A 12,133-nucleotide genomic window follows, 5' to 3' on the forward strand; every position below is an offset into this window, starting at 1 on the left:
GGTGTGTGTGCTGTTACACCGGGCAGTTTGACTCATGTCTGTGGTGCGTGACTGCTGACACTCCTCTCCGAGCATGGACAACACCTCAGTGCAGATTTGACATCTAAGAAACGTCCCTTCTATTAGCCTCTTGGATTATGAGTTCCTCTACAAACAGTTTGGGTGAGTAGACAGAGGCAGAGTGGTGTTTGTGTTTGCTGCTGAAAGTGATACTTCTTACTGACAACAGAGAGTCTGGGTTCGCTGACATCCTTTACGCAGGGAAAAAGTTCGCCTGAGTGCGTCGGGGGATTTGTCATACTTGTTTGTTTTCGCTTTTCAGCAAACGCAAATCGACAAACAGTATTCTACAAAATTACACTCACACATCAGATTCATTCGTCCCAAAAAGCCGAGCAACTTTTAATTTAATAAATAAATAAAAGTTGCTGTGCAGTGTTTGCTGCTTCCTTCCATGTTGGTGGTGGAGGACTGTGGGGAGCGTGAATGCTGCTGCACGTGATTCAATGATGCCTCCTGAGAAAGTAGCAGTTTAGATGTATTGTGAAAGAAACGCCCTGTAAACAAAGTGATCTGAGGGGGCAGCTCATTGAGCGCTGTGGTAGGAGTATCGTTGTGTAACTGTGCAGATCTCGGTATCCTGCTGGTTCCTGCGCTGCAGCAGAAGTTGAGGCGTGACTCTCAACTGTTTTTGTCCTCCTCTCTCTCTTCTTCTCTTGTGACCAACTGGCAGCAGAGCGTGTGTACCTCTCCAAGCATCTGCCTCTGTCAGAATCACCACGTTTGTGAAGTGAGGTTCTGCCTCCCTGTTAGACTGATGGAGCTGTCGGGGGGGGGGAGGAAACTCTGCTGACGAATCAGAGTGAGTTTTGGTTGCAGGACCTTTTGCAAACAAAGCTCCACCTGCACAATGCAGACTGCCTAACAGGAGCTGGACGTGGATTGCACAATGCTGACTCTGTTGCACATCCGCTCTCCCACCTCTTGTGCTGATGCTGTGTTGACTTGTCTTGTAAAAAGAGTGGGGCAGCGAGGCACTGGGGAACAGTAAATGTCACACAGGGACATCCGCCTGCATCTGTGTGCAGGGATGCTTTGGCTGTATACATGCAGCGCAGGGGCTCTGTCTCTCTCCCAATGTTTCACTGTGGAGGTGATTTTGTCACAGATGTGTGATCTGGTTGCACTGTTGCTCTGCATGTGTCTCACTGTCAGATGACCGCCGTGCACCAGGTCATGGTCACATCATGTCAGTGCTTCACAGATCTCTCTCTCTCTCTCTCTCTCTCTCTCTCTCTCTCTCTCTCTCTCTCTCTCCCCTTTCTGGCGTGAAGTATGATGTTCAGTTTTGTGGGAGCATTTTGGACAAAACATGATTAAAAAAAAGCGAAGTTGGGGCTGCCTGGTGTGGATAAAATTAATGAGAATAGTTTTTCAATAGTTTACTACTATTTTCTACTATTGAACACAGTTTGGTAAATGTCTGCAAAAGGTTGTTGCGTGTAGTTACATATCAGGAACTGTTTTATTGACAGTTTCATGATCTGTATGTGAAAGTCTAATAATACTGAACAAGCTGCTCTACTGTTGTAGTAATAATTAATAACCGAAGGTCTCCTTACCAGGCAGAGATTAAACAAACACCAAATATGAATAAAATGAACACAATGGAAAACAAGCAGCCTGAATGTGCCAGTTTGAAGACACAGGATTTGAAATTGGAGAGAGATTCAATGTGAAGAATGTCTGGTGGGAGGGAGCTCCAGGGGCGGGGAGCAGAGCGGTTGAAGGCTCGAGATCCCGCGCTGGTCAAGCGGGCAGGCGGTACAATGAGGTGGATGGAAGAAGAAAAACTGAGAGTTTACATTTTCATCTGTAGTGTAGTTGATGACATCTGCTGTCAACGCATGAGTAAAAGTGACAGAATCTGATTTCTATAGAGGAGGGAGCATGTAGGGCAAAATTCCTCCAGATGATCTGCCTGAAATCTGTTGTGCATTTAATGTAAATACCTGTGTATTGCAGTTTGATTAACAGTTGAAGGAACAGGAACCCATGAGCCTTATCTGACAGCTAGATGTTAAAAAACAGCACAGTTCATATAAATCAAACCATAATTACACAGTTCTTTTTTTTAACTTCCTACTTCCCTCGATCATTGCAAACAAGCAGTAACCTATAGTGCATCACTTGTCCCAGTTATATACTAGTATTGATTTATATACTATGCTCTCATCTAAACAAGCTTCTTTCAAATGCTAGCAGGCAGACGGAAATTTCTTAATTAAATATGTGGTGCTGATGAACACACCATCAGGGGTTTCAAAGGGTTAGAAAGAGTCTCATAATCAGAATTTAAAATGTCTTAAATATGATTTCTGACAGGTGTCGTGACGTGACTTTGACAAAGTTGCATTAACTTCAGTCTCACTTTTAAATCTGTTGCTAGGAAAACTGTAACTTGCACAATGTTCTCATAACCAATAGAAAAGATGGACAAACCTACAAAAACCAGGTTGTAATAAACTATAAGAATCCTATGATGTGTTCTGGTGTGAAAATGTGCAGTGTGGATTCGGGACACAGTGCAGCTTGTGCAGAGATCAGCAGGAAGTTGCATCATGGCAGCTATTTGAGTGTTTTTCCCTGAATGTTGTAATACTGGTTCTTTTCTTCAGAACTTAAGATGCTGTTTTTCTAGAGTCTGGAGGTCGACACACTCTTCTCATTTTTGTCTCTTGGTGCTGGATATTAAACCTGAATACCTCTCTCGGGCGGACCTAAATTTGTCTGCTGCACGACAAAACTCAGAAAGCTGCCAAATTGTGACCTCTTGTTGTTGCATGGAGAAACCTTTATTATATAGCAGTAAAGCTGTGGTTGTTAAGAGAACAAGTATCAAATCATTCGTTCTGAACTGCCACTGGACAGGAATCAGAGCTAACAACAACTCGTTTTGCAGTTAAGCGTTGGCCCCAAAAGGTAGAAGAGCTCTGGTTATTAAATCAGCAGGTTCACTCAGTGAGGCCTTGGTGCTGCAGAGGTTTATGTTCCTTCACTGCTCCGCTTTCTTGCATCATGTTGTTTCTGCTTCAGACGGACACGACAGTTGCATCTGTGACAGTTAGTTGACCTGCTGCCAGCAGTGAGCAGCTCAGGCTTTTTCACTGTTATTTTTAGATGCTTTCATCCACTTTGACAGTTGTGCATTTAACATGCATACCACATAGGCTGACTTTGAATCACTGCCGAAGAATCTAAATTAAGAAGCTCGGCTACTGCATTCTTGATAGAAATGAAACAGAGTTCCCTTTCTTCCCCTTGGCCAACTTGTTTTGTTTAATTTGATTAAATGCATCTCTATTCTGGAAAACGCACAGTGTGACTGCAATGTAAACAATAAACCGCCTTTAAAAGGGTCCAGATTGTTGCTGCACAGACAGAAAAACTGAGAGATTTATTCAGCGGTGTAGCAACTCTGAAAACGGAACTGAAACCACGATAAAAGGCCACGATCTCTTATCCTGATGCCGGACTATGGAACAGCTGCCATCACTGCAGGTGCAGCCTGTTGCGCTCTCATGACTTCACTTACAAAGTTCAACAGCAACATTATATCACATGCAAATCACCAAATGATTCTTCTCATCTATATAACACATTGCACTTAATGGGTTTCAATTATACTTTGGTGGAGTGATTACATCTGCAGAAGAAGTCAGGCTGTATAATTATATAAAGCTGGACATTAATCCTGAGATTGCAGACCCAAAGGAGACATTTCCCACAATGCAGCTCAGTTATGTCCGTGCCTGCTTGGTAAATGCTCTTGTTTTTGTCTTTCTGCAAAAAAAACTCAATCACAAGCTAGATAACCTTAATGACCTCACTGTGATGTCACCAGGGTTAATTCTTCAGACTCAGTTAAGCTTCTCCTGAGCCAGGGATCACACTGAGACATTAAGAACGTCCAATCGACTTTTGACTGTGGTGTGGCATTTATAAACTAAGTGATCAATCTAGAAAAAAGAAGATCAGATTACATATTAAATAATCACCATTTCAATCCTTTGTTGCATCAGTTGAATAATTCTATGTAGAATTAGGAGATATAGTGGCTGGTATATTTAACAGATAGAAACATATCAGTGGATGCCGACTCTCTTTCAGCTCTTCTTTTGGTCTCCACTCCAGCTGCTCTCTGACCGTGTGTCTGCTGTTTGCTGAGCTTTTTAACAACAGCTGCTGCTTGATACCAGGTTGAATGAGAGCTGGGCAGTGGATTTGTATGGAACAAGCTTCTCTTACTCGGTTAATCTCTACGCGTAAAAGTTTGACACCCCACAGCAGCCATTGCATTCACCGTCCCCAGTTTGCTTCTGTCGTACACTGTGAGATAACTTTAGTGCTGCCCACAAACTGTGCAGTTCCTCACGGTCATGCAGCGGGGGAAGAGAACATTTTTCGCCCGCTGTTTCACTTCTCAGATGGGACCTCAGGCGCTTGTGCAGGGGTGTACAGGATGTGGACGCGTGGCGTCAATATCAAAGAGGAGAACTAAATGCAACGAGTGCTGCACTTTGGGACAAACTGCCTCTGTGGGTGGTTGAGGTCGTTATGCAGCACCCATGGGTAAGAGGGAAAAGAGAATAAGTGGTATTTACACAGAATATCGCTTGTGTAATTGTCAACTAACTGATGCAGGATATGCAGTTTGGTTAACACCGACACTTTACGTCCTAGAAATGATCTGTCCTTTCTGGGTCTTTGATACAAAATATTCTAAGGGGCAGTAACTCAGATAACATTACATTACATTTCATTTAGCTGACGATTTTATCCAAAGTGACTTACAATGAGTGCATTCAACCATGAGGGTACAAACCATGTACAACAAGAATCAAGAATGTACAATTTCTTCAAGAAAGCCAAACTACAAAGTGCTATAAGTAAGTCCCATTTAGGTTCTACCAAATTGTTAGTTTAAACTTTAATGAGGTTTAGTCCGATGAGGTTTGTTTTTAGAAGATGTGTGGACTTTCTGCTGTCCTGATGTCACTGGGGAGCTCATTCCACCATTTAGGAACTAGGTCAGCAAACAGTCGTGATTTTGATGAGTGTTTAGCTCGCAGTGAGGGAGCAACAAGCCGATTGGCAGATGCAGAGCGGTGTGAACGGGCTGGGGTGTAACGTATGACCATGTCCTAGATGTAGACTGGACCTAATCCGTTCACAGCATGGTACGCAAGTACTAATGTTTTGAAACGGAGGCGGGCAGCCACTGGTAACCAGTGAAGAGAGCGGAGGAGCGGAGTAGTGTGCTTGAATTTAGGTTGGTTAAAGACCTGTCGAGCTGCTGCATTCTGGATGAGCTGCAGAGGTCGGATGGCACTAGCAGGTAGACCTGCCAGGAGGGAGTTACAGTAGTCTAAGCAGGAGATGAGCCTGGACCAGAACCTGCACCTACACCGCCTTCTGAGTGAGAAGGGGCATATTCTCCTGATGTTGTGCAGCATGAATCTACAGGAACATTTGGTACAGTAATGTTGGCAGTAAGGGAGAGGTGACTGTCAAGTGTCGCCCTCAGGTTCCTAGCAGTCTGGGTGGGGGCTACCACGGAACTGTCAAAGTTAATAGTCAGGTCGTGGGTGGGAGAGCCTTTCCATGGAAGGAAAACTAGTTCAGTCTTGTCACGGTTCATTTTCAGGTGTCTGATGTACTGAGAGATGTCAGTCATGCTGCTACCTGTGTTTCAGATTGGGGAAAAGAGAGGATTGGTTGGGTGTCATCAGCATAGCTATGGTAGGAAAAGCCATGTTAGTGAATGACGAAGCCGAGAGAGTTGGTGTACAGAGAGAAGAGGATGGATTAAAAACAGATACACTGTAGATTGAAAATGAATTGGGAGCTCATGCTAGTTTAATTATATGTGTGGATTCTGCTCCTGGCTGTAATTAAGCTGGATCAAAAGGAAAGTTTTAGTAAACTCCAACATCAACCAGTTGGACTAGAAAGACTGTGCAGATGTGTACTGAGACTCAACAAAAGAATCCGATCAGTGTGTGTGTGTGTGTGTGTGTGTGTGTGTTTGTGTGTGTGTGTGTGTGTGTGTGTCTGTCAGACAGCCAACTTCCCACAAGACCTGGAATGACCCTGAGCCTGTCGGTGAAGTGAAAATCAAATAGAAGATTCTTATTTCCAGCTTCAGAATCCAAAGCCCCTGCGTTTTCTTTTTTAGGATCATTGGGTCCAGCTAAATTGGTTTTCTGGTGAAGTTGATCTGATTCAATCTAAATGTAATAATTTGTGACGAAGCCCATCTGTGTTTAATGAGCCTCCTTGAAACATTCTGACTGAACTGGTTTAGTTTGCTGCTACCAGAGCTGCATTAACCCATTAGTGGGTCATTGGTTTGACAGAAAATGGGACGCCTTCTCTGTAATATTAAGAATAAAACATTTAGGTGATCTGCCTGATTTAGCACACAGTGGACACTTAGGCTAAAAACACGATATAAGTGACACCGTTTCGAGTCGAATTTGAATTTTGGGGCTTAGTTTAGTTTATATAGGGCAGTTCCATGGTGCATACAGTGTTATTAAACACCTTTTAAGATGTGTTAGAAAATGTGGGTGTTAGTCTGTGGCACTTCGGCGCGCCACAAGCTAAATAACTTAAGTATTGAAGTGACTGCTTGGTGAAGCTGGAACCTTCCCCTGAGAGCACTGCGCTCCAGTCTGTAATTCAGTCTTTATTTGACTTGAAGGTAAAACTGTGGAACAGTATTTGACCATTTTCTTGGCCAACATACGCCAAACTCTACGTGTTCACAGAAGGTGAAATAAGAGTCTCCTGTATGCTGTGTTTGATATTCATGTATCGTTTCCTGTCAGGTCTTCTGCGTGGTGCTGCTTTTTGGGGTCTGGAATTTAAAATGAAACACGCCTTCAGTGGAAACTCGCACATAGAGGAGTATTCACAGGACTTTGGGGGGGGGGGGGTCGTGAAATAAAAATGCCCAGGCTATGTTATGATGGACATGTTTCATGGTTATTCTTAAACACCGTGTGAACACATCAGTGCTGTGATCTAATAAAGTCGGAATAATAAGACGAATTCCAGTTGCAGTTGCTCTGAATGTAATGTGGATCAAATTCCTGCTCCTCCTGAGCCACTGCCAACAGCTATGAGTCAGCCCCAGTGTTGGCTTGTAACTGAAAAAATACAAACAAGAAAACCAGCCGCTCAGAAGAGAGTGGGAAAGCAATCATATGTTTGTGTGTGTGTGTGGGTCAGTTAATAGCTGTTTGTGTTGTGGTTAGATAATTATGATGCTTTGCAAATATATCATATTATCTTATAAAATCTCCCGATTGTAAAAACACGACATCAAAAAACTAAAATTGAACAAGGAACAGAAAGAGGAAATGACAGTGGAGTGTTTGCCAGGGATTTGGTTTCTGTCCAATCACAAACAAGAAGTGTTGTCCCTCCCTCCTCTGTTATCTGAAATGTTTTGACCGGCGTATCAGCCTGTTACTGACTGATTTGTCATTAACTTGATATCTGATCCAGCTGAACCTGGCTGTATCTATACAGTATATCTGAAGTGCATTCTATTGTCTTCAGGTGAGGTTATGACGTCAACCCTGTGACGCAGATACATTTTCTCACATGTGAGAATCCGTCCTTAGGCTCCAAGTGTCTGCAGTGGTTCAGACCAGTCATATCCATCTATAGGGACTGTTTGTTAGCATCATTTGTGGCTCATAAAGAGGCTATTTCATCACTTATATCAAATGTGGAGAGTAATTCTTCACTGTCTCTCCATGGAAAAGACATTTTAACTCCTTTCCTGTCCAGCTTGGCCGATTGCGATAAATGGCGATAGACAGATGGTTCATCCAATCACCTGCCAAATATCTTTTCAAATAGGCTGCCCTTTTCCAAACACTTTCCAGCAAAGTCTCCCCAGATGGTTCCATGTAACAAACCATCTGGTGCAACCCTACCAGCTCCCATGCGTATTTTGTCTCACTTGGTCTCAGGACGGTGATATTTGTCCCACAAAAACGTATTGTTTCATATTTGTACAATCATTTGATTCAAACTTTTTATTTCCATAAGGGAAATGGCAGAGTGTCTATTATCCATCGCACATTAATTATGACATTCGTTATTTATGGGCAAGTAATGCAGGATCTGCTGTAAATGATTCAATTACATCTCTCTTGACAGCTCGTGAGAGCCGCCGACTCTCAACCTCTTCCTCTACATGTACACTTATGTGGTTTTGATTGGTTGGCAAGGTTATAATCAAGTTTTATCACGTTTCAGGGCTTCACACAAGTATATAGAGCAGCAAGTGAGTGGGAATTACAGCACACATTAAAATACTTGTGAAATGCTGCTTTGTCATTTGTGGTTTTTGGATTTGGAGGAAAATGTCTCATCACACATATCGTAGAACTGTATCCGATAAGAGTGGGTGTGATGAGTTGGTGGAAGTGTGACATCAGCCACCTCGTCCGTGCGTAACAAGTTATTGGGCCCACAGACGTCATGTTTACAGGAGACTTAATCGATCGACAGCCACTGTAGGAATCCTGACCGCCTTTTTGCTTTCCATTTCCTCCTGACAGTGAATGTTTGTGTCTTTGAATCATGACCACAGTCGTTCCCTCACATTAACCAAGTTTGATTTACCCAACCTTGGTGAAATGACACTTAACAGAGATTAAAGGGTTAGGTCACCCAACAAAAATGAAAATTCACTCGTTATCTACTCCCCACTGTGCCAATGGAGGGGTCGGTGAAGAGTCTACATAACACTTTTGGAGTTTCAGGGGTAAACAGCGTTGCAGCCAAATCCAATACAATTAAAGTAAATGATGATCAATTCTTCAAACGTAAAATAACAACAGAAAGAAAACATCAAAAAACCCCATACTGGTCCTGTGGTGTCATCCAAGTGGCCTGCGGCACAGTGTGAATTACATTTGTAGTGTACCATACACCAATTAACAACAACATTTGAACCGCCTGTCGCATCCTATGAAGGTCCAGCTTGTGCCGCCAAAACCCCTCTGACCCCTGAAGGCCAGGACTTCACAAGACCTCTGATGGTATTCTGTGGTATCAGGAACCGAGGGGGCTTTCACTCCTACCTTGTTTGGTCTGGAACTTCAGATTCTCTGTCTAGCTTGAACTAAAATAACAGGTAGGGAAAAGGTGCCTCGGACCAAAAGGGGGTGCTCTGGGTCCAGATCGAAGTGAAGTATTCGGTTCATCTTCTGTCGAAAACAGTTTTTCTGGGATAGTTTAGGATTATTTGTGTTCATTACCAGACAGTGTAATGTTTGAATGATAAGGACATTCCTTTTGCTGGCACTTATACAAATAAAGGATATTTAATCAGTTCATTAATTTTCTCCATTCAAATGGAAAGATCTTCTTATTCCTTTGCACAGGTTAGTAAATATAATAGCTGAATATTGTGGCGTACTGGTTTATCCTAAATAAGAGATGAGCCGGACTGGTCCAATTCAAGTATTTATTAAAATGCAATGAAAGTTGAACAACATAGCTATGGACAATTATCACAGCCTAGGCTAAATCAGTTAGCAATAGGTAGTCAATAATGGCCCCGAACAGAAGGGGTTTGATACAATTATAACAGTAGATTTAATGTGATTGGTTTAAAATATTGGAGGAGTCACCGCAAATCAATTTGGTTCTCCCTTATTGGTCCACAGCTGTAGTCCCATACCTCTTGTCACCGAATCCAGGAAGTGACAAGAAGCCGTTCTCCGTCAAGCTACTACCCTACGCTGCCGGTTGCTAGACAACCCTAACTCTCCTGATAGTTCGATGTTGTTCGTGACTACACGCCCATGTGCCACACACATTCTTATGTCAAGATTAAACATTAGAAATCAAAAGGTTATTATTAAATCATTTGTGTGAAGGCCCTTTATCTCCGGCTCAAACTGCTCCTACCCTACCCTCCTTTCATTTGTTTGGAGTTTCTGTTTCCATAATCCTCTTCACTCACAGGCCCCCAGAGAAGCTAAGATTTTACATTCCCAACAATATACAAAACAGAGACACACAGGTAGCCCATGTAGACAACAGGATCTAAGCATATCCAAGTCAAATGTCGACAATATAACAAACCTTGGTATGGACCAGGTTCAAATCCTGTGACTTGTGAAGTGTGGCCTCAAAGGATCATTCTTTGGGTTTGGATCATTTTTATTTTTCTCAGTACATCCCGTACATGCTTGATTGAGATCTGGGAACTTTGGAGGCCAGGCCAACAGTGTGTGGGTAGGTGATTTGTGTCATGGTAGTGTCCACATGAATGGCAGGACGTTGCCAAGAGCACCACACTGCCTCTACCTTAGCTCTTCTGTGGGACTGGACCAGATGGGCTGAACTTTGATCCTAACACAAATTAATTTCCCTTGTGTGCCTATGACTGCTTCACAGGGGGTCACACTTCCATTGGCCCGTTTTTCCTGCTTCGACACTTCAACTTAAAGTACTCACTGTTTGTTCCCCTCTGCATCGACCAATTGGCTTGCTGCTCCCTCACTACGGGGGACACCTAGCCAATCAAAGACTGTTTGCTGTCCCGGCTCCCGAATGTAGGAAGGGGCTCCCCATTAGGACAGCAGAAAGTCTACACATCTTCCGCCACAGACTAAAAACACATCTCTTCTGACTATACCTTGGTGAAGGAGATTATGTCTAATAACAATAGTCCACTCTGGTGTTTACATTTAAAAAGAAAGAAAAAAAGGTAGTCCCACTTATACTGTAGTTTGGGTTATTATATTTACCTGATTATTGATGTTCTGGGTTTGTACCCTCATGGTTGAATGCGTTCATTGTAAGTTGCTTTGCTGATTGGTCAAGATGAAACTCACTAGAGACACTTGAACATTTGATTTTCGCAAATTGGAGCATTGGCCTTTCAAAAATCTACATTTACCCTTTCACTGCCCTGGCCATTTAATCCTGACAATAAAACATGGCCTTCATCTAGTGTATGTGTAAAACCAGGGTCCAGCCTCCAAAGCACAGGATCAAAAGAAAGATCCTGTGAAGCTCTTTTACAGCAGCAGTGGGTGTGGTGCCTCCTCACCATAAACACAATATGGACAGGATAAAAAGAGACCTTTCCCCCAGAGACACTGTGCGGAGGCAGAACTCAGGTACGGTTTTAACATTTCAGATGCACTACATGTTGACTAACATATCAAAGGGCTTTGCTCCTCACTAGTATTTTGAAAGGTTCACTTTTACTATCAGTTTGGAATTTATATGCATGAGCAGAAGTTACAGAGGGACCTGGCTGTTTGGAGATGGTTAATAGGTTTTTTCCCTCAAGGCAATTTCACCAATAAACACACCCTTTGGAGGAAAACGGCAGCTTCCTGTTTGGTGTAACTTCCTGTAGCGAACTGACCAGATGTGGACAGTGTGTGCCATGTACTCTATGAGTCTAACAGTAGAACATATTCCAGTTGCTTCCCAGTTAAACAGTCTATCTTAATCGTCAGATGCTGAAACTGGACTGGCCAATATCATAAAGAAATGACCTCAGATCAGTGTCACAGATCGGAGTTTCACCCACTGACCTGCAATATATTTACAGCCGGTAACTTGACATTGCAAAGGAGCCATTGCGTCTACTGTACTGTCCTCAGTTTGCTGCTGCCATACACCGTGAGATAATTTGACACTGAGTTCATTCCTTCTCATATCTCTTATCCATGTATTATCTTCAGCAGAATCTAATTGATATATACTCTTGATCTTTTGATTTCCAAAGCTTAGTGTGTGATTTGTTGTGTTTGTTCTACTCCACCCTATCTATTAAATATTTGGGTATTTAGAGCAGATTGACTGACTGTTGTCAGGGCAGTTGTATGATTTGTAATAGACTAGGTCAGTGGCCGGTCTACGTTTTTGGATTGGACGGTTCCTGGCATGTGTTAAAGCTCCGGAGTTGCTTCAGAATAATTTATTCTCCTTAGTGAGTCTTCCTCAAACAATTCTACAATATACGTATTGTTTGTGTGCTGGATGTTGTGTGCAGAGCAGTTAATGGTGCAGAGGGTAGTTG

The 12,133-nt window shown here is 42.8% G+C and overlaps 1 protein-coding gene across 2 annotated transcripts in view; it reads left to right on the forward strand.

Moving 5' to 3' along the window:
• The first annotated feature begins 1 nt into the window (after nucleotide 1).
• Nucleotides 2-12,133, forward strand: part of eml3 (EMAP like 3) — a 52,505-nt gene continuing 40,373 nt past the window's right edge. For both annotated transcript variants that reach the window (XM_053416307.1, XM_053416308.1), the window contains exon 1: nucleotides 2-162. In XM_053416307.1, the coding sequence (XP_053272282.1) occupies nucleotides 138-162 (25 nt within the window). In that variant the 5' untranslated portion in view covers nucleotides 2-137. The remainder of the gene's footprint in view (nucleotides 163-12,133) is intronic.

This window comes from Pleuronectes platessa, chromosome 23, assembly GCF_947347685.1.
Source record: "Pleuronectes platessa chromosome 23, fPlePla1.1, whole genome shotgun sequence".
In the NCBI taxonomy this organism is placed as follows: domain Eukaryota; kingdom Metazoa; phylum Chordata; class Actinopteri; order Pleuronectiformes; family Pleuronectidae; genus Pleuronectes; species Pleuronectes platessa.